Here is a 23,422-nt window from a genome sequence, read left to right as displayed (position 1 = left end):
GGTATGGATGTAAAGAGACTGCAAATATCTAAGGTTACTAGCAGAATGTCAGAGTATTCCTTCAGAAGAACCATCCTCAGCTGTTCTAACAACGTATTGGTGTCTTTTAAGTACTGTGGGTATAGCTAGTAAAGGAATTTGTAGTTGCTTCTCCACATACATTGAAAGAGTTTCAGTCACCCAACCATGTCCTGACACAATGGGACGTAAAGGGGGGGGGGGGGGGGTTCAAGGTATCTTTATGGATTTTGGGAAGTGCACTTATAGACGGTATCATGGGATGTGCTATTTCAAAAAATTCAAATAACTCTTGATTTATTTTGCCTTGCATCATCAAATCATACAATTCATCCTTTACTCTAGCAATCTTAGTATTAAGTTCTATTTTGATAATTTTCTGATAGGTTTTCTCATCCTGTAACATATTAATCATGGAATCGTAATACCAACTAGCGTCAAGTACCACAATAGCACCTCCTTTGTCCGAGGGTTTAATAACAAAATTGGCAAACTCACTAAAAACGTGGCAAAGAAATTCCACTATCCAAGAATGGCTTATTTTATTTGGCAATTTTATGTATAGAAAATGATTTTGCTAAAAAAGTCGATTACTCAAAAATAATAATTGAAAAATTTGCTGTAATAAAAGCTAGACTGTACATTTTCCAGTAATTTTGTTGTTTTTTTTTTTTTTATAAATATAATTATGGGGGCCCGCAATAAAATCTAGCCTTGGGCCCTGCTTCAGCATGTGGGGGCCATGACAATCTGTTTATTTTTTGTTTGTTTTTTTTTCCTTGAGGGGATTACTGACAGTCCTACACATCATGAAGTGCTCCAAAATGGCCTGGATTTAGAACGGTTATGGTGGAAAACTTTGGTAATGCTGCTATACAACAGATGGGTAGGATAAGCAAACTGAATGGAACAAGCACATTACAAATTAATGTTCGCTAATAGAACATAACTGTTCTGAGGTCTGGCTGTGTACAAAATTCTGACATTCAAGAATGTTTTTCAAAGATGTTTCCTGTGTACTTGTCTTTTCTTTCACTGCTGCGAAACTTAAGTTGCTGCATCTTGTCAGTAAGACTGAAAATAATGAACATGCAAAGGAAGAAACTAAGACTGTTACTGTATGTAAATGTAACAATATATACAAGCTTGGTCACATGACAGCTACACGTGCTCCAGATCTGCCTCATCTGGCAATTCCAAACAACATGACAGCCAAGTCTTTTGCAAGTTATTACCTATGTCTGATCATATGATGTGGCAGAGGTTCCTTTACATTTAACAGCATCGCACAGCCACCTATTCTGCTGTCACCTACGACACAAATGACAGTCTATATTTGCATGTGGCCTTGTAACCTAGTCCAAAGTGCTGCATGTATTCCATTCTCCTTTTTGTAGTTGTGATCACACAATACAGCTTGAACTGTTTATTACCTTTTATTTAAATTCACTTTTGTTAGTGCAAAATTTGGTCATGGAAGTACAAAAGAATATGCAATCACTGCAGTCCCTGAAATGAAGATATAAATACTGACCTGTTTTGCAAACCTCTGCATGCCCTAAACACAGGCCCTATCAACAAAAAATTAACACATAAGATACTTTGCAATAAACTTGAACCAGCGGATAACTTATTTTAACAGAAAAAACATTTTGTATTTTATAATTATAAGAACATATTTTACCTATAAATGCATTATGGAGTATCCAAAATGGGAAAACATAGGATCATTCATACTTCACAGAACAAACTCTATCAGCAGAATGGACTTAATAGTATTCCCAAAAAAAAATCACATGATTCCATCACAATCAGTGAGAACTCAAAATGAAAAAAATTCCTACAGTGCATAGCTGTCAATACACATTCTCCTCAGATGCATTGATAGTACAGACTGAACAGACCAACATTCTCTTTAAAACAGGGGTAGCTAATGTGCTAGGATGACATGTACTTGTTTGAAAAAAATCCATGCCAAAAGTTCATTCAGGTCATACAAATGAGGACAAATGCATTTGTCAGCTCTGGTTCTTGCTGACTCAGGAGACTAAAACAGGCAAGATGGACCTCACCAGTGGGTATTAAAATTTACAAGGGGACAAAAAGACATGATACCCACTATCTGAATACCGCAGATTTCATACTCTGAACATTCAAGGTACTGCATGGCAGGCAGACAGACAGATAAGTACCACTTACAGACAGTAGTACCAAATGACTGTTCAGCCTTTCACTAAGTGGCTTAACATATAGCTTGGTTCTCATGGTCAGACTTATAAAGACTTCCACTCTAAAGTGATGTCATTAGCCTCCTCCAGGAAAGTACCTTCAAAGGGCAAAGGAATGTGCTCCAAAAGAAAGACCTTCTGTCATAATGTACAAATCAGTCCTCCTTAGATAATGCCATTTATAGCTGTCTCTTATGTTCTGGCCTGAAACTTGCCAGCCTTCGTCATGTACTTAATACCCTTAAAAGGTTTGTACTTCTCTCCATACATGTCCAGCCGATTAACCTTCAAGCCTGCAATAAAAAAACATTAAACAAAGTGAGGAATTCAGCCAATCAGCCATGTTAACGTATAAAAAGCAGACAAAAATAATAATTCTAAGAGTTCGTGCATTATAGTAGATCCTAGATATTGCACATTACAATGACCTTTAGTAAATGTTTTGCTTAATTTCTTGGTCTGTCCCTTTAGCTGTATATGTGAAAAAACTGCACAAATTATTACTCAAATCTCTAAATAAGGACTGGCTGGTGTTATGATCTGATCATAACCCTACTGTTTGGATAAACTGCTGTTACAGCTGTTGTAGTTCACTTCTTCCAAGTTATCTCCAAAACAGCCTCATATTTTTTGAATACCAGGTATTATTTAATCACATTTTATGAACCCAGCGATTTCTGTAGAAGCATCTTTAATGCATCCAAAACACTGTCTGCAAAAACTTTTCACATCACCCGATACAAACAATCCATTCTTCCTCTCTCTCTCTTTTTCGCTGATACAAACTCTTGTACAGTATTTTTTTTTTTTTAAAGTGCCATTATTTTCTGGATTTTATGGAATCTTTAAAATACTTGACAATTTCCATTTTGTATTTCTTCACTTACGTTTCTGAAGTTCAAATTTAGTTCCTTTAATGAAATCTGTAGCAAAGCTTTCACTATTTTGTTTGCTCTCCAATGGACTGTCTTAACTATGTTTATCTGTCATCAGAAAAAGTGTCTCCAGAGTGAAAACACTTTATGCAAGGTAAGTTCTCAGAGACTATTTATTTAGATAAGGCAATATGTTCTCTTTCTACTGAACATATCTATCTCTACTGCCAAAAATCCATCCAGTGGTCATTTCTTGTACAGGAAAAAATAATTGGGGGAGGGGCTGGTAGCAGTTATGGTAAGTTCTTACACAATCATACTACGTTCATCATTCCCACTGCTACAGTAGCTTTGGCTGTTTGGGCTCATTATCAAAGCTTCTTTTTAAACACTTATTAAATTATCACTCAAGGCATAGGCAAATATATATTAAAAGAAAAGTAAACAAACCATTTTAGCATTCTATTCCATATGCATACATGATACATCACTTTTTTTTTCTTTGCAGTTATCAGTACATTACATAAACAGCTGAAATCCTGCCTTCCCTTAAACCTCACTCATTCTTTTCCTGCACATTATTCTGCATGTTTTGTCCCCACAGTTTGCATTTATTATGTTATTTCATCCTTCCCTTTTCTAAAGATCCCTCTTCCAATTCTTTTATCGCTCTCATCATAGTCAATACTTAACTACAGCTGGTTTAAACTTTGGTTTTCCATTATCTAATAATTGCTTTTTTGGCAGCCAACAGAATTAAACTTCATAAGGCCTTACTATGGCAGGCAGCATGGAGTTGGTGCAGAAGAGTGTCAGGAGTGATTTGTTTCACACGAGTGCCAGTAAGAATGAAAGGGAAGGTCTACAAGAGGGTAGTGAGACCAGCTATGTTATATGGGTTGGAGACAGTGGCACTGACAAAAAGGCAGGAGTCAGAGCTGGACTTGGCAGAGTTACAGATGTCAAGATTTGCACTGGGTGTGACGAGGGTGGATAGGATTAGGAATAAGTATATCAGAGGGTCAGCCCAGGTTGGAAGGTTTGGAGACAAAGCCAGAGAGGCAAGATTACACTGGTTCGGACATGTGCTGAGGAGGGATGCAGAGTACATTGGGAAAAAGATGCTAAGGATGAAGCTGGCAGGTAACAGGAAAAGAGGAAGGCCTAAGATAAGGTTTTTGGATGTGGTAAGAGAGGACATGCAGGTGGTTGCTGTGACACAGCAAGATGCAGAGTACAGGAAGAAATGGAAACCGATGATCCGCTGTGGCGACCCCTAACAGGCGCAGCCGAAAGAAGAAGGCCTTACTATGGCAGTTTAGATCGTGTATCCCAACTCAAAAAAAATCATAGCTGTAGTTACAGCCATTTGTTCACCTAGTATTTCTGACAGGGTACTCTGTAGGGAATTTTAAAAATTTGCCAACTTATTACACTCCCAAAACCTGTTTCCAGTTGCATCTTTCTTCCCCATCACACCTCCAATATTTGTTATCCACCTGAAGAAAAATTCTTTGAAGACTGCTTGGAGTATAAAAGTACCAATTCAAGCACTTTCAAGCAAAGATCCTAAACCTTCTGGACTTTTTTTGAATACTTGGGAGCCATACATATGTCCTCCTATTGTTCTCGTATAAATTATTTTCCACTTTTCTTCCGAATCTTTCATCTCCTCTGACTGATTCTTATAGTTATCATGAAATATTTTATAAGCCCTACTAATTTATCCTTTTTTTTTTTTTTTTTTTTTTTAAAGCAGCTTCTGTTCTAGATTTGACCAAACATCTCACCAGAGGAGATCTTTCCCTTAAGATTCCCTTATCCGTTTATCTTTGCCTACACTCTTGATATTGATCCCTGGTAGGGAAATTAGTCTCTAGCCAGTAGTCCAAACATCTTCTTGGCTCATACCCACTCTTATTACCTTTCCCTCTCTAGTTAATTGCTCCCAATACCTTGGTTCCTTTGCCAGTTTTCTCCAGTAAATTCTAGCCATCTCTTGCCTCTTTTTTATACCCCTACTTGCAGTCATCCCTGTTGGTATAATCTCTCTTCTCCATTCTCGTCTTGACTTAGTTCTTAGAATACTTTCTGCTACTTTATGAATATAATATTCTGTATGGTTGTTATTATTCTCCTTAAGGCGCTGCATCCAAAATCCAGCTCCCTCTTTTATTTCTTGAAACCCCCCCCTTCAAAATCATCTCTTTCCATTTTGAATTTATAACCTATCATTTGTGTTATGTATATGAGCCTAAACTGTGTAGCTGTAATATATCCTTTCAAATCAGGTAATCCTAAATCACCTTGTTCTACTGGAAAGATCAGCTTACCCCATTTAAGACTTGCCCTCTTTCCCTCCCAGATAAATTCTTTCAAATTCGTTCAACTCTTCATTAACTATTGCCCACAACTTCTCTTGACCATACAAATATGCCTGACCCATTTATAACATTAAAGGGACTAAAAACATTTTCACTGCTTGTATCTTAATATACTCTTAATTTACAGCTACAGCTTTTGTTTTATCTTTGTCAATTTTATATCTCATAAAAACATGAAACTGACTCAAAGTGTTCCACAACACTGCAATGTCCTTTTCTGCATTTATCAAGTACAAAATAGTATTATCTACAAATAAAGCCAACTTTTCTTGACTACCATAAAAATTATATCCTTGCATGTCTGAGTCCCTTATTTCTTTGCCAGTGGCGCTAAATATAAAGCAAATAACACAGAGGGAAAAGGACACCCCTGCCTGATTCCTCTGCTCAAACACAACTTATCACAGAGGAACCCCTGCTACTTCAATTCTTGCCTCCGATCCTCCTAATTAATCTTATTATTGTACCATGGAATGCAAGTGCTTCCATTGCTCTACTCATAAAATCATGGCTTATACTACTGAATGCATCAAGATCCATCAAAAACAGCAATATTTTCTTACATTTTACTTTCTAATATTCTGCTTCCTTTTGGATCATCATTGTCCTATTACTGTTGTCAAATGTTTGCCTGCCCTACAAAAACAACATTAATCCATCTGTATCAAATTTGGCAACACCTCTGCTTTATTTTAGGTATTATAGACAAACACTATAATCTACTTCAACTAAAAATGCAAAACACCTTTCAAGACATACAGAATGACCTCTGAGCACAAACTCATTCTTAACCCAAACAAGACTAAGATTATAGTCTTCAGAAACAAAATATCCAAACCTACTCAATCCCATCACTCAATCCTGCCTTCTAATGGAACCAAAACTGAACTCACTAACCACACCAAACTTCTAGGTGTCACAATTGAGTATTTAAAATTTGACACGCATATTTCTCTGACTGTCAAAAAAGTTCACGCCAAACTTGGCACACTATATAGAGTGAAACTCTACCTTATGCAGAGTGCTAGGCTAGCCACCGCTCGTTCACATCAACTTTCCACCCTCCTATATAGATTTCACATATTCACAAATCTATGCAAAGCTAAACTCTTTATCCATGAATCCTGCTACAACAAAATAGCCATGTTTGCCACCAATCAGCCCTACAGGGCTCACCACTGCACTGCACCATCCCACCTTAATTGGCTAGAACTCCCTACTCTTTTATCTCTCAACCAAATGGCCATAGCTCACAAAATTATATACCAACCCAGTGACTGCCCCACTCTCTCAAACCTTGTCTAACCCAATACTAATACCCGTTCCCTCAGATCCTCCTCCAAGCTTAGGTTAAAGGTATCCCGCACCCACAATTACCATAGCGACTCCCTTTACTCCTACAAAATTGCCAAATTATGGAATACCCTTCCACAACCCATTACACAAAGTCCTAACCACCACAAATTCAAACAACTCCTAAAGAACCACCTTGCCAAACATTGGATCTGTTCCTGCTATCCTCCAGACTAATTTTCCTCCTACCTCCCTATTTCGTAATGTAACCTCTACTACACTCCCTCCATCTATCTGCTATCTCATACCGTACTCACATCTGAAATAACATTTAACTCTCTGTCATTGACTCACTGTCTCTGAATTGATACTGCACACACTGTCTTTATACTTTATACTTCTGTATTAGTTTAACATTTGCTTGTCCTTCACCAGAGGATTTGTATACTGTCAACAATGTACATATTTTAACTAAATTCTGTACTATAAAGTACTTTTATTGCTGTATGCTTTGACTGTATGTGGAGCTTTTCTCCCCGGGCCTCCACTGAAAATGGGCTTCTGGCCCAGTCGGACATAACCCAGTTAACAAATGTAATAAATAAATAAATAAATAAATAATTATGGTTTAAAACTGAAATGGGTGTAATGAGTCTTTACCGCCCTTATGTAATACAGCCACCACAGTGTTCTTTCCAAGATGTTGGTGCTTCCCCTCCTTTTAAAATACTTTTAAACAAAATCTTCCAAAGTTTTATCACTTTCTCCTCTCCGAACTTCCAAACTTCCTCAAGACTACCATATGTTCCAGGAGACTTTCCTGAAGATTCATTACACATCACTGTTTCTATCTCATCCCCTCCTATCTTAACTGCTAGTTGTTGAGACTCATCTACCTCTAACCTTGGCGTAATTAATTCTTCCATACATATTTCCATTTGTACTCTTTCTTGATTTCCACATTTCTCTGCTCCATACAGATTTTCATAAAATTTCTGAAACCACTCTAAAACATCGACAGGATCTGTGATTACTTCTCCTGTTATAGGCTCCCTAAGTTTGGCAACAACCCTTTCTACTTTCTGCTGCCTAACTCTTTGTGCTCTGGAGTTATCATCAAAAACAGTTGCTTAAAATCATCTTTCTAAACTCATACACATTATCCAGGTACTCCCTCATTTTTCTCCTTAGCACTCTCTATTGCACCTGTTCTTGTTCTGTGAGGTTACCCTTATTCTGCAATACTTTAACTCTTGTCAGCCCCTTTAAGTAATTCCTATTACTTCTTAATCATAACACTATTTCTCTCCTGTATTTAAACTCCATTTTCATTTTATCTCACTCACTAGCTATAATGTCTGAGATATTTCTATCTTCTCTGATAACTCTCTAGTAATTTCCACTACCCATTCCTTAAATTCCTCTTTTTTTAATGACTAGGTGGGAAAGCACCAGTGTCATATTTTTACTTGAGTAATCCGCAGTTTTATCTTAGTTTTTATTTAGTGCATGACCTAAAATAAATTACTGTATGCGAGTAGAAGATTTCAATTAGAAGCAAAGGTTCCTCTGAAATATAAATTTTATCTAATCTAGCCCAGTTATTGTACCTTGGGGAATAATATGTAAATTCTTTCAGAGTTCTTACCACTAATTTTGCATCTCCCATGCCATTTTTTTAATACATTTCTTCATAAATCTACCCTCTTTTGTTACATTTTCCCTTCTAGGTCCCCCTGATACAGCCATACTACTGCAAATCAAATTCCAGTCCCCACTTATAAGTAATATTCCCTAATGAAAACTATTTCTCCCCCAAATTTTCTTAAGTTCCACAATAGTAGTATTTGGTGGAATATAAAGGCATGCAATCATAATTCTCCGCCCTTGACAATAGCCCCTTACTATTACAAATCTACCATTATTGCCTTTTTTCCCTTTTCTATCACTGTTGGAGTCCCCCTAGAAATTAGTATAATTACTTCCCTTTTCCATTGTTCCAGATATTCTGCTGTATATCCATCCTTAAATCCTTTCTTTGGCAAGTGCACAAGCAGATTTATTTTCAAACGTGTCTCCTGCTGCATTGCTACGTGTACTCTGCATTTCTAAATTTAATTTAACACTTTTTGTCTATACCAGTAAGGCAATTTACATTCAAAGAGGATATGGCTAGCATACCAATTATGATAAAAAGCTAATGTTCCCGCCTATTATATATGACAGTTTTTGAATGTGTATTTCCAATGTCATGTTACATACACACAATAATGGTTGCCAGGCTAATCTTTTATACAGCTGTTTCTTCTTATTCCCATTTGAACCCAAGTCCCTTTTTCAAGACTTTTGTTTTAATGAAACCCTCAAACAAACTGAGCACATTACCAAACACTCTTATCCCATATTAATTTAGAAAAGAAAAAACTATGTATGTCTTCAAAAACAAAAATGAAGTTTAACCCTCCACATAGGTGCAACTGCCTCAAACTGACAGCTGCACCCACAGGCATTACCTAACCTAAAATGAAGGTTACACATACAAAAGTGCATACTACAGCCTGTGTTCCCACTTATACTGATTGCTCTCTGTTCTTTTCTTATCTTTATTCATCTCCCAGATGTGAAAAACATATTGCATGCTTTCAGGAAAACATTATATTTGGCCTGAAGAAAAAGTGCAGTGGCCATTGTTAAATAAAATTAAATTGTACACTGTTCTATTAAATGCATTAAAGTATTACAGCTACTATCTTTTATTCAGTTACCATAATTCCAAACTTTATTTTTTCATTGAACTCCTTGACAATGTACCTTTAAATTTTGCATTTCCCTCAGCAAAGAATGCTCAGAACTCTCATAATTAACTGGTTAAACATGTAGACAGCTAGTCTCCATGGAAAAGTATCCAACAATGAATCTTTGTACATTTCACTCAGAACATAATGTACAGCTGTTGACTTCTTGTCTCCCAGTGAACACTTGTTAATAGAAAAAAACAAGTTAATCTCTTTGTGGGTGTAGGAAACTTAGCAGTTTTCATGGCTTTCGTAATTTTGTCTTATTTTTAATGCCTGCTTGCTTATAAAAACACTTACCAGCTTAAGCTTAAGCCAAGGGCATTAATCTAGATATTATAAGAAAAAATATCTTAGACATATAATATAATATAATCAGTGTATTTCTACACCTTAACCCTACCCAGCAGCCTAAGATCACAGCACATGAATATTAAACTTGATTTTGTCAAGCATCTCTTGTCATATTGCAATACCCATATTTCTTACAACAAAAAAGTACTTGTTTACTTTAATATCTTTAACACATAAAACAGTCATTGAAAAAACCTCCCCCACATTTAAACTACCCCTGACTATGCACTACACAAAACTGCTTTACTGTATAACATGCAGATTGTATCATGAATACTTCATATAAATACCTATAACAAAAAGTCAAAAAATGTCAGTCTTTTGCAGCCCCTTTTACTTGCAAAGCCATACTTCACACATATAATTGATGCTTTATAGCCTCCCATTTATTCAATAATTTCAGTGTTGCTGGTCTTCCTGTTCCTTTCTATCTCCCAACATCAGACTCTGGTTCAAGTTCATGGTACTCCTGATTCTTCTAGTCAACTCCTGTGCCTTTTTTCTGTCAGTTAAAAATTTCCCTTTGAAACACTGGAAAAGGTTTCCCTGCCAAAGTCTCTATGAACTTTACTGCCAGAAGAATGAGAAGCAGAGCCCCCTTCTGCTTGCTGGCTCTCTTTTTGTTGGATAAACTTTTCTTATTTCCTCCTTAGCCTGTCCGGCATCAAAAATCTCTTTAATCATCCAGGAATAAATACTATGAATACAGCTGGTTACAGTAGCTTGAATCAAACACTTGCCTCTTGACATTGCCCGACTGTTAGGATAAATGTGCTTCTCTTCTGCCTGCTGTACAATGAATAATCATTTTCTACAAGCACTCTGTTGTCTCCAGTTTTTAATACTTTGCCTTTCTTCCACAGTTTTGTCAGGAACAACTACTTATGCTGGTATAATTGCATCTTAACTAATATAGGTATTGGCAGCTGTCTCATGTCCAGGTTTGGAGCATACTACTGATGTGCCCTTTCAATTAAAACAATCCTGCTCTGGAATACCAGACCAGTTGCATACTTCTGCTTTCATAAAATCACTATGATCTATTCCTTACAGTTTCTCTAATACAGCAGAAAAACACAGGTTTTCTGTGCATTCTCATCTTCTAACTCTACCATTTCATTTCAGCCTCTGATCTTTGCAGTTACATCACTTCATTTTAACAGCTAATTAAAGCCTCTTCTGTTTTTTTCAGCCTTTTATTGATATATTCCTTTACTGCTTGTTTACTTTAATCACATCTGATTTTACCTTTTCCTCTAAATTACTTGAAGCCATCTCTTGAATCAAAGCTGAAGACTGTATTGATTTTTTGCTGGACAGCTGCAGAATCCTTCCCAAACAGTGTTTTCTATTTGCCTTTTTTTAGCCGATTTTCTTTCAGGTTTTCCAGACTTCATCTTTGCTGGCATCCAGTCAGTGAACTTACTATCAAGTAACTGAATTTTAGCCAGAAACAGTTTCAATGGCACTCCCTTTCCTCAGTTTCTGATTTTACACCAGGAGAGTTGACGTTAAGCTGTTGATCAGTGTACAGCCATCTTGAAAGTCCTGGATTGATTACCAAAGCTTATCCAGCCTGGGACGAGGAAGGATAAGGGTCCAGGAGCCCTTGGAGAATGGTCCTTACAGAACAATCTCTGGACCTGGAAAAGGTCTCCAGTTTGTAATGCTTTGTAAAAGTATGCAGACAGGATTAAGTAGCTGCCTCTAGAATGTTTCTAGAGAATAACTCTTTCCATTATGCTATTGTTGAAGGTAAGGTTCTCATACAGTATACCTTGATACCGTCTGCAACCAATTTGCCATTGTGGGAATGACAAAAAGCAACAATGGACAGCCATCTAGAAATAGTTTGTTTTGAGACAAGTTGTCCATTCCCATCATAAGAAATAAGTAGCTCATCAGTTTTTCTAAAGTTCTGCCAAGACAGTACTTGAGCTGTCTATGTACATCTAGTTCTGGGTAAAACAATGTGAGATTGATTGTCTGATTCAAAGTAAACTCAGACCACTATGGGCATAAATGAAAGATTTGTTCTTAAAATAACGTTATTCTTGTGAAATACCAGACAGGGTTCGCTCACTATGAGAGCTTGTCACTCAGATACTCTTCTTGCAGGGGTCTATATCAGAAACGCGAAAGCTGAATTTCGTGAATATGTACTCATCGACACATAAAGGTCGATGTGCGAAAAGAGTGAACGACGCAAACAGCGAAAGTGAGAATGCCGAACGTGATACTGGAAGCAACAGCACTATACAGATAAGATAAATCTAAGTTAACAAACCTAAAGTAAAACACTTTTCTAAACATTTTTGCAGGGGGGCAAGCCCCCCTGCGCCCCCCACTTAAATATACGAACTCCGAGACCACACTACAGTGGGGAAAAGGATTTATTTCCTCATCCCCATGATCACCCTGCTGGCTGAGGAAATGCGTTCAGCATTCTCAATTTGCCATTTGTGTTGTTCGCTGTTTTTGTACATTGACCTTTATGTGTCGATGAAAACGTATTTGCGAAATTCAGCTTTTGCGTTTCTAATGTAGACCCTCTTGCAGATATCATATCAATAAGAACAGTTGTCCATGTAATAAAATGTAATTCGGCCCCATTAACAAATTCAAATTGGGACATGGTTAGTTTTTCCAGTACAAAGTTAAGGTCCCAAGAGGGAGCTACTTTCTTTCCAGGTGGCCTCACATGTAAAACCCTTTTCAAGAATTGTTTAATGAGAAACTAGGAGGACAAGAGTGGCGTCATGGGCAGACATGCTGAAATGGCTGCAAGATGAACCTTGACAAAGGAGAAAGATAGGGCAGAAAACAACTGCCACTGCTTTATTTTTGTCTTATTTTACTCAATGTACAGTGGCTGAATAAGTATATCTGAAACACTGATTACAAATCTTATTCCTCACTGCAGTACCCTTGTAACTATCCTTAACTGTTTCTGTTTTTCCTTTCCTCCTAGACCTCCCCCTACCCACATCAGCTTTTACAAATAAATAATCTGCAAAGTAAGCCATAACCAAGGCAGGAAAAGGGGTTAACAAGTGCGATCCACCAGTGAACGGCAATAGACTGTTAGCCTTAGGAAGCATATGTAACAAAGTATGTAATTGTTATTAATTAGGTATTTTCTAGCCTAAACTACATAAAATTAAACTTTAAGAGCCCTGTACACCTCGACAAGTGAGGTGAGCACTCCATCACAAATGCTTGGCCGTTTTCTATTTCTTTACTGAGCCATATGTACCCTCCCTATTTACAGTGCAAGAACTGCACTCTGACTAAAAAGGCACTGTATCTGACATACTCTCTACTGTAGTAACCCCTTCCCATTCCCTCCTGAGACCCCCAGAAAACGGGAAATATTAAATGCAAGTCATTATTGTAAAACATGTGGTAAACTGACTTGCAGAGTTCCCCTCATTAAGTCTCATGCTTAACTGATTGTTTCTACTAAATCCTTCCTTACTGGGGTAGCCCTGCTCCGTTCACCCTCGCTACGCTTAGGCTCACTTCGTTCTCCTCCCACCCACCCCACATATCATTTTCTTTATACCTAACCAGAAATCTCCACCCATCTTTCAACTCCTCCCCTTCTTTACTTAGTCTAATTACACAAAATAGTCTTAACTTAAGATCACTATATCTTATCACTACATATACCTACCTCTATATTTCTCAGCTCACTATTGCCTACTACCCCTTCCATTACTCTCAATCCTATCTCATTCATTCCATCACGATATCATCTCTCAACTACTAGACCCTTTTTCCTTCAAAATATGCCACTCAGAATCATGTCTGTCTTACTTATACCTCCTCTGCTCCACCTACTCAATATTACATCTCCTCCCAACCTCTTGAGCCCTATCCATAATGTCCCCACCAACCCCCACATACACATCTTCTCTTACCATCTGCAACCCATAGCCATCACTGCAGCTATCCTTCCAATGGATATACCACTACCTAAAATAAAAATTCCTCCCTCCAACACAATTACACCTAAGAATAAGACTAAATTCCTTAACATATACCTTCTGAAAGTAAAACCTTACTACTTCCCAAATACCTTACTCCTAGCAGGTGACATAAACCCTAATCCTGGTCCAACTACAAACCTCTCCATTTCACTAAAAACCTCTCCCAACCCTAGCCAATCATCCTTATCAAATAAACAAGTCTCTTTGTACTCTATCAATACTCAAGGTATCCTTAACAAACTAAACCACTTTCATGCATGGGTATCTTATCATACCCCAGACATTATCTCTGTAACTGAAACCTGGCTTAAACCCCAACATCAAGATATTGACATTCTCCCCCCTGGGTACAACATACTTCACCAAGATCACCTAAAGAAAGTGGTGGAAGTGCTATAATCTATTCAAATAATCACACCATCTCGCATCCTAAGCAAGAAATTCCCTCTTTTGCACCCGCAAAATATTGTTAGCAAATCTTAAACTCAATAACTATACTACCATTACAGTAGCAGCTATATATATTCCACCAGGGGACAACATTGCCCTGATGGAAAATATGCTCTCATATCTCTCCCAAAACATCCGTAATGAAACCATCCTTCTAGGAGATGCTAACATTAATTGGCTGAACCTCAACAATTCACAGTCGCCACATCATACTAATCTCTACAGATTTACACAACTACAAAACACCAAAAATCCACAAACAACGAACTGTTAAACTGGAACGGAACACAATAAAAGTCGGCCAAAAAGAGTTAGTGCTATTTATTGTAAGTTACACTTTCGGCTAGGGCAATGCCTAGCCTTCTTCAGACAAACAGTTAAAATATGATAAACCAATGCCTTTTATCTAATAAAGTTAGTGGTCATCAATTAAGCAATGCGGTTAGTAACCATAACAACATATTATCGCAGCCTACTTTTATATAATAAATTGTAACTCGTTAACTTATACAACAGGAAAAAATAAACTAAACAGTGTGCAGTCCTATCTCATCTTGTGTTTAAAAACACATTTTAATGTGTGTACGTATTAAAAACTAAGTTGTACCAATTTAATAACAACAAACTCTGCTTAAAATACCTAATAAAATTCAAGTTAAATTCATAAAAATACTTATGAATCCCCTGGTTCTCCATTGTGTGAAAAGGACTAAAAAAGTACCTAATTACACAAACGCTGCATAAACAAACCTTTAATTCCTGGTTAGACTATTGTGTACAAAAACTTTATATATTTACATTGTTTTCAATTTTTATCTATTCAAAGTTAGAAATTTTAACAGGCTTTTAATGGAAATACTATCATTAATCCCTGGGGGCATGTGAGCCCTCGTTCGCACTTGCCACCTCAGTTCGTCTATTTCGAGCAAAATCTGCCAGGGACCCCCCTCGAATATTCGCAGTTCTCTGTTGTAAAACTGTGAACCTGAAGGTGTGTGCGGGAAATTCAGAGCAGTGCTTTGCTAAGGCATTGTTAAAGTCTTTCTTCTTTATTGCATAACAATGCTCGTATATTCGCTGCCTAAAGCGTCTCTCCGTTTTCCCAATATAAAACACATTACATGAGTCACAACAGGCAGCGTAAGTCACACCTTTAGATTCACAGTTAAATTTTCCTTTTATTTTATATGTGTTATGGCTCAAAACCACCTGGTTGCCAACTAGAATATGTTTACATTGTGGACACGAACCACATTTGGATGTCCCATTAATTCTCCCATAAGAATTCCTGCTGTTAATGTTGCTCTCTAAAATGGCTTTAAGATTTTGACCACGTTTGTATACTATTCTGGGGCTAGAACGCAGAGTTCTAGAAAGGGAATCGTCATTTTTAATGAGGTCCCAATTTTTGTTTATTACCTCTCTAATAGACCAAAAATCTAAAGAGAATGTGTACAAAAAGCTGGTTTGGTAACTTACATTACCAGCTTTTTTGTTTAGGAAATCATCAAATGGACTAACCAATCCATTAAGGACTGAATGAGGAGGTGAGCTTGATTGTCCTTTTAATAAAGGAATAAAATAACCAACATTACGCTTAAAAACTACTTTTTTTGTGTTGCAAACAAGTTGACTAGGATAGCCTCTTTTAATGAACATGTTACAAAGATGGTCACATTCAGTTTCAAAGTCTACTTCGTCCGAAATCATACGGGCGGCCCTCACCATCTGGCCTTTGACCACCACTTTCTTTTGTTGATACGGGTGGTTGCTGGTAAAATGAAGGAAACAGTTTGAAAACATCGGTTTCCTATATATAGAGCTTTTATATCTACTATTGGACTTATCATTGACTAACCAAATGTCCAAATAGTTGATGGCAGTTACACCTATATTGTAGGTAAACTTTAAGAAACTTCTGGTCCTGTTAATGTTTTCAATAAAAACTGGTATCATGGATAGTTCTCCTTTCCAAATACAAAACATGTCATCCTGGTATCTTGTATACCAGGTGACATTGTTTTGAAATAGTTGGTCTTTAAACAACAAGTTGTTTTCCCAATAAGCCATGGTGGCATTGGCGAAACTAGCGCCACATGGGGAACCCATGGCCACACCAGTTTTCTGCAGGTAAAACATGCCCTCGAACAACATAAAATTATTCTTCAAGACCATTTCAAGTAAAGTCTCGATTATGTAAATGATGTTATGATTTGCTTTTTTACTGTGCAAAAATTCCCTTACCCATTGTGTGCCTAAATCCTGAGGGATCACTGTGTATAGATCTTTAACATCTATAGTTAGGAAATACACCTCAGGTTGATATTCTAAGGAACTAATGTTTGTAAGAAAACTCCACGAGTCTTTACATATCTGTGGTTCGGTTTCAATAAAAGGCTTTAACAAACTGTCAACATATTTGGCACAAGCGTATGTGATTGAACCGCGGCCATCAACTATTGGTTTGAAAGGGGGGGACTTAATGTCTTTGTGGATCTTCGGACACCCAAACAGTACTGGTGTTTTAGGAGCTATCATGTTTAAGTATTGATAAAGGTCAATGTCTAATGAACCTTCCACAAACAGGTCATCCAAGGTTGACCTTACCTTCTATGTTAACCTCATTAATTGTTACCTGAGTGTAATTGGGAGTGTTTAAATGTTCCATCAATTTCTCCACATATAAAGAGTGATCCATAAAGACTATGCCACCCCCCTTATCAGGCTTCATAACTCTTGTGTGACAATCTTTAAGTAATTGAATAAATCCACGTTCCATCGAAGACATATTGAACTGAGCTGGACGGAACGTGTGTATTCGCTTTTCTTTGATGGCCCAAAAATCAATTTCACACATTTTCTCAAAGGTGTTTAAACCTGGGTGAAGTGGAGGATTGAGCACGCTAGAAACCCTCAAAGTTTTCACCATACTAACCATAGGTCCCATTGATATTTGGAGATTAAGTTTACGAATAAACAATTTTAAGTCTATTATAGTTCTAGTTATGTCAAAGGACTTAGCAGGTACAAAGGAAAGCCCCTTCGATAAAAAGTCAACCATGTCCTGTTGGACATCTAAGGAAGTGTAATTATATATAGTGAAGTCCCCTTCACTACTCAATTGAAGAGAAGGCATTTCTTCAGTTACTAAAATAGAAACTACCTCCTCTGTTGTCTTCTCTTGTTCCTTCCTTGTTGTTGGTTGTAATTGGGTTTCCTGTTGTTCTGTCCAATATTGGTGCCAGCCCGAAAACCCTGTTGATTCTGGACTTGTTCTCCATTTACAGTGTTAGGCTGCTCCCTTGCATTATTATGATTAAGCTTTTTGTTACCTCGCTGATTATTAATATTAGAAAGCAGCCCCTCACTTCTCCTTAAAATTGGACCTTGTACTTCCTCATCAATAAAACTGTCATTATTTTGATTGTTGTTAGAGACTGATGTTTCTTCAACGTTATCAACATTTTCAACTGGACCGCCATTAGAAACTTTTTGAAAATGAGGAGGGGGCCTAGGGTATGCTTTTTTGTTGGCATAATCATTAATGTCCCTATTTAATTTCTTTCTCTTAGTAATAAGCAATTTATTCATCGTGGCTTCAATACTTGTGAATGTCCTGCAGTACTCATATTTATATCTTGGAAAGTCAGTGTGTGTTTTTATCACAACTTCTAAAGTCTCTAAATCAGTTTTCAAAGCAACAATGTCTTTGTTATAAAAGTTAATAAGGGCTAATAGAAACTCTTGCCCCTGTCGATCAAACAGTTCTAACAGTTCCTGATGGAACGCTGAATTTTCGATTAACCCTGCAGGATATCTCCAATGACGTAACCCTTTAGGGATGACTTTCTTATGAACACACTCCTGTAGGTATGACACTTCTAACTGAAGTTTTTTACATTTGAAAAGTTTGGTGTCAAATTCATTAATATGTATAGAAAGAACATTCTCAATCTGTTCATTCAAATTGTTTGAAGGTCCAGCTTGAGAGTTTAAATTGTTAACAAGATGTAGGACATTCAAAAAAGTTTCCATAGAGGGAATTGCGTCCTCTGCCATTCTGATTTCATGCTCAGAAGAACCCCTCGTTACCAAATGTCTATTGTTGATGTTCAACATTTCAGAGTTACGAGACAAACAGTTACCTGAAATGTTTGTAACAGTATTACCTTGATTAAGGAAATTCGAACCTTGTAATTCGTCTCTACGGAGTTCGTTACTATTGCCACCTTCTATTCCATTAACGTGGTTGCTGTTTGCGTTACCTTGCTCATTTATGTTGCTTTGCTCATTGCGTCCCACTGGTGCAGCATTTGTTAGCGGTAGTTTTAAAATACTAGAAGATTCAAACTTCTGTGACAGGGAATCCACTCTCCCTAGGAGAAACTGAACCAGGGCAGTAAGATTCCCAACTGAATTGTTGTTCCCTGTTTGGCTGCTTCCATTTGAAGAAAACAGGAGATGCTATCATTAATTGGCTGAACCTCAACAATTCACAGTCGCCACATCATACTAATCTACAGATTTACACAACTAATCTCCCAACCAACCCACGCTAATAACACACATTCTCCTAGCTCCCTGATAGACTGGATACTAATCTCTAATCCCTGCAAATACCATAATCCAGAAACACTACCAGACTCCTTGAGTGATCACTCACCTATAAAGGTACTCAGATATACCACCCATCTCCCAAAGCCACACCGGATTATCATCTGCCACAAACTCTCCAACTTTAGCCCATATACTTTTTCTACCCTCCTCTCTAAAGTAAACTGGAACTGCTTAACACAGCTTCCACTAGACGAAGCAGTAGAAACCTTCAACTCAACTTTCCTTAGCATTCTGAATTCTCTAGCTCCACCCAGAAAAGTTTGTATAAAAAACAAATATTTCTCCCTGGCCATCTAAAAAGTACAGTTGTGTATACCTACCATAAATGTAGATGTTCGAGTGTCTTCACTGTTGCAGTCATAACTGTAGGGTGATCCCTGCCGGCAGGCAGCCCGAGGTCGGCCAGAATCCCAAAGTCTGGGTCCGGCGTCGGCTGTACCAGCAAGCACCCTGACGTCAGAACGCAGAGGTATAAAGCTGACAGCCGACGCCATCTTCTCCAGTCTTTCTTGCCCCAGATGTCAGAAGTTCCCCAAAATAACCAAAAGGTGTCCAAAGAGGAAACACAAATACACCACAACAGAAGAGGAAGATAAGAGGGGATTGGTGGGAGGGAAACATTGACTGCAACAGTGAAGACACTCGAACATCTATATTTATGGTAGGTGTACACAACTGTACTATGTTCTTCGTGTTTCACTGTTGCAGTCATAACTGTAGGGTGGAATCCCAAAGCTGTGAAGAGGGAGGAGGTTATGCAGAAGAAGGGGCAGCCAGAAGGCCCTGCAAGACAGCAGAGGCAAAACCTGCCCTAGACTTAGACTACAAAGGGAGATTATAGTGCTTTGAAAAAGTATGCACAGAACTCCAAGTGGCAGCTTCCAAAATATCCTTGGTAGGAACTCCTCTGAGAAAAGCTGCTGAAGTGGCAGCTGCTCTAGTAGAATGACTTCTAACAGTACCTGGAATCTGCTTCCCAAAGTGAGAGTAACAAAACCTTATCCCATGGGCAATCCATTTGGAAACAGTTTGTTTAGAGATAGCCTTGCCTAGAGAACTGGAGGCATAAGAGATAAGCAACTGATCAGATTTTCTGAAATCTTTAGTTCTGTCCAGGTAAAACCGTAGTTGTCTGTGCATGTCCAATGAATGCAAACTCCTTTCCCCTTTGTTTTGAGGATTTGGAAAGAAAGTAGGAAGGTGAATAGTCTGATTTAAAGCCACTTTAGAAATCACTTTAGGCATAAATGTAGGATTGGTCCTCAAGGCAACTCTGTCTTGGTGGAAAATAAGGTATGGTTCCACAGCCATGAGAGCTTGCAACTCTGACACCCTTCTGGCAGAAGTCAATGCTAATAAAATAGCTGTCTTCCAAGATAAGAACTTGATATCTGAAGCAGCAGCAGGCTCAAAGGGAGGTAAAGTAAGTTTTTCCAAAACATAATTAAGATCCCAAGCAGGAACAGGAGGAGTTCTAGGAGGTCTTAAATTCTTAGCCCCTCTCAAGAATTGTCTCACCAGCTGGTGAGAGAAGATGGGGGGATCAGTGTTGTAATGAGCAGAGATTGCAGAAGCATGGATTTTAATGGAAGAAAAGGAGAGGCCTTTTAGCAAAAGGTCAGAGAGGTAAAGTAAAATGGAAGAAATGTCAGGTAAAAGAGGATCAGAACCTCGATCCCGCATCCAAATACAAAATCTTTTCCATTTAGAAGCATAAGATTTTGTAGTGCTAGGGCGCCTAGCTTCTAAGAGAACATCCAAAACTTGTTTGGGAAAAGCAGAAGGAATCAAAGGCCCTTGTAGAGCCAAGATGCCAGGCAAAGAGACTTGATTTGAGAGTGTAGCATCTGACCCTGATGCTGGGACAGAAGAGAAGGAAACAGAGGCAGAATCCATGGAGGTTCCAAGAACAGGTGTCTCAAAGTTGGATACCAAAACTGCCGAGGCCAATTTGGAGCTATCAAAATGAGAATCTTGGGTTTGTCCTGTTTTATTTTCAGTAACACCCGAGGCAGAAGAGGAAGAGGAGGGAAGGCGTATCCCGAAAGATTCCTCCAGCTGAAAGACAGGGCATCCACTTTCCAAGCTGTTTTGTGGAAGGACCTGGTGCAAAAGAGAGGCAGCTGATGATTGAGATGGGATGCAAACAGATCTATCCGAGGGCAACCCCAAACTTTCGTAATCCTGCTGAATAAGTTGGGGTCTAGCATCCATTCGTGAGGCTCCAAAAGATTTCTGCTTAGGCTGTCTGCTAAGAGATCCTGTTTTCCTGGAATGAATTGAGCTTGAAGATGCAGATTCAGATTTAGAGCTGTGTCCCATAAACTCATGGCTAGTCTGCAAAGGGGGTATGAGTGAGAGCCCTCCCTGCTTGTTTATATACCACATGACTGTGGTACTGTCTGTGCGAATCAGAAGATGTCCTGGTTGCAAAAGATTCTGGAAGGCTAGAAGAGCATTTTGGACTGCCAACATTTCCTTCAAGTTGATGTGCCAGGGAAGATGCTTCTTTGTCCAATAGCCCTGCTGGCAATTGTTTAGGTAATGAGCTCCCCAAGCATAATCCAAGGCGTCTGTGGTTATGATCTGAGCAGGATGAGGTAGACGAAAGGGATTCCCCTCGTTTAAAGCACAAGCCCTGGACCACCAAAGAAACTCCTTTTGGAGGCAGGGAATCAGAGGTATCATAGTTTCCAGGCTGTGGTAATGCTGAGACCATACACTCTTTAGGTACCATTGAAGTTTTCTCATATGAAGCCTTGCATTTGGAATCAACAGGATGCAAGAAGCCATGTAGCCCAGAGCCTGCAGGAATTTCCTTGCAGTGAGCTGTGTTAAAGTAGCCAAGGTCTTGAAAATTGATGCCAGCTGTACTTGTTTTTCTGGAGTAAGTAAGGCCCTTTGTAAGCTTGTGTTTAGAAGAGCTCCCAAAAAGATCATTTGTTGAGAGGGGATCAAATGTGACTTTTTTGTGTTCACTGAAAATCCCAGTAGTAGGAGAAGACGCTGAACAAACTGCAGATGTTGAAGTAAAAGATCCTTGCTGTCCGCCTGAATAAGGCAGTCATCCAGGTAGGGGTAAATTTGAATTCCTTGGAGTCTGCAATAAGCTACTACTGGAGCCAGACACTTGGTAAAGACTCTGGGCGCAGTAGATAAGCCAAAGGGCAGTACAGAGAATTGAAAGTGTCTCGAACCTGCCTTGAATCTGAGGTATTTTCATGCTCCTGTCTGATGGGAATGTGTAAATAGGCTTCCTTCAAGTCTAATGTCACCATCCAAGCATCCTGGGAGAGCATGGGAAGAAGTTGTTGCAGAGTAAGCATCTTGAATTTTGGAATCTCCAGAAAGGTATTTAACACTGAGAGGTCCAGAATAGGTCTCCATGAGTTTTGTTTCCTTGGGACCAGAAACAGTCTGGAGTAAAAACCTTTTCCCATCTCTGGAAGTGGAACAGGTTCTATGGCTTTCATGGCCAATAAGGCCCACTTGATTTAAGGCCTCTGACCATTGATGTTTTGGCAGATCCGCCAGCCCAAGACCTTGGCAGAGTATGAAAGTGGAATTTGTAGCCTCTTAAAATCACGTCTAAAACCCATTTGTCCTGGGTAATATGAGTCCAATTTTGGTAGAAAAGAGAAAGTTTTCCTCCGAGAGGGGCTTCCAGGCAAGGAGGACCTGTAGCCCAATGGAGAGAGTCATTGGGTCTGCTTCTTTTGAGATTGAGGTCTGTCTTCTCCCCTTCTAGGTGAAGAAGCAGTCCATTGTCTGGACCTGTAAGAGGCCTGAGCCTGCCCCCGACCTCTGGAGCGTCTATATCTTCCCCTTTGAGGCCTGTCAGACGTGGGAAAAGACCAATTTTTGGAGGGCCAATTTCTAGAAAATCTAGGAGGCTGAACTTGTAAAAAATCTTTAACAGTCTGCATAGATTTTGCTTTTTCTTCCATCTTTTTAATAACCTCCTCAGCCTTGGATCCAAATAAAACATCATGCTGAACATGGGCATCTAACAGTTTAGCCTTAACCTGTTCTGGTAAATTCTGCTCACGAAGCCAAGCATGTCTCCTGATAACAGTACCAGAGTCTGCGGGCCCTGCAAGAAGCTTCTAAGGCATCAAAACCACAATGTAAACTATGTTTGCTAACTTGTTCAGTTGCATGCAATACATCCTGTAATTTCTTGTCCTCTGCACATGCAGGAAAGGTAGAGAGCTTTTGCTTTAGAACAGACAAAAGAAATTGCTGATACTTGAACATGTGAAACTGGCAATTTAAAGCTCTAATAGAAAGGGTAGCAGAAGTGTAAACCTTTTTGCTCCACCTGTCCAAGGCACGAGAATCCTTTTCAGAGGGGATAGGATTTTTAGATGAAGCGGCCTTAGCAGCCCTAGAACCCTGAGAAATGGTTTCAGGATC

At 38.6% G+C, this 23,422-nt stretch overlaps 1 protein-coding gene across 3 annotated transcripts in view; it reads right to left on the bottom strand.

Moving 5' to 3' along the window:
• Positions 1-1,438: 1,438 nt before the first annotated feature.
• The window catches only part of AP3M2 (adaptor related protein complex 3 subunit mu 2), a 767,971-nt gene continuing 745,987 nt past the window's right edge, over positions 1,439-23,422 (bottom strand). For all 3 annotated transcript variants that reach the window (XM_044082987.1, XM_044082989.1, XM_044082988.1), the window contains one exon: positions 1,439-2,539. In XM_044082987.1, the coding sequence (XP_043938922.1) occupies positions 2,439-2,539 (101 nt within the window). In that variant the 3' untranslated portion in view covers positions 1,439-2,438. The remainder of the gene's footprint in view (positions 2,540-23,422) is intronic.

This window comes from Protopterus annectens, chromosome 9.part0 (assembly GCF_019279795.1).
Source record: "Protopterus annectens isolate FY-2018-M chromosome 9.part0, PAN1.0, whole genome shotgun sequence".
NCBI classification, from domain to species: Eukaryota; Metazoa; Chordata; order Ceratodontiformes; family Protopteridae; genus Protopterus; species Protopterus annectens.
Note: the sequence above shows the minus strand (reverse complement) of the source record. Positions and strands in the feature narration are given on the sequence as shown.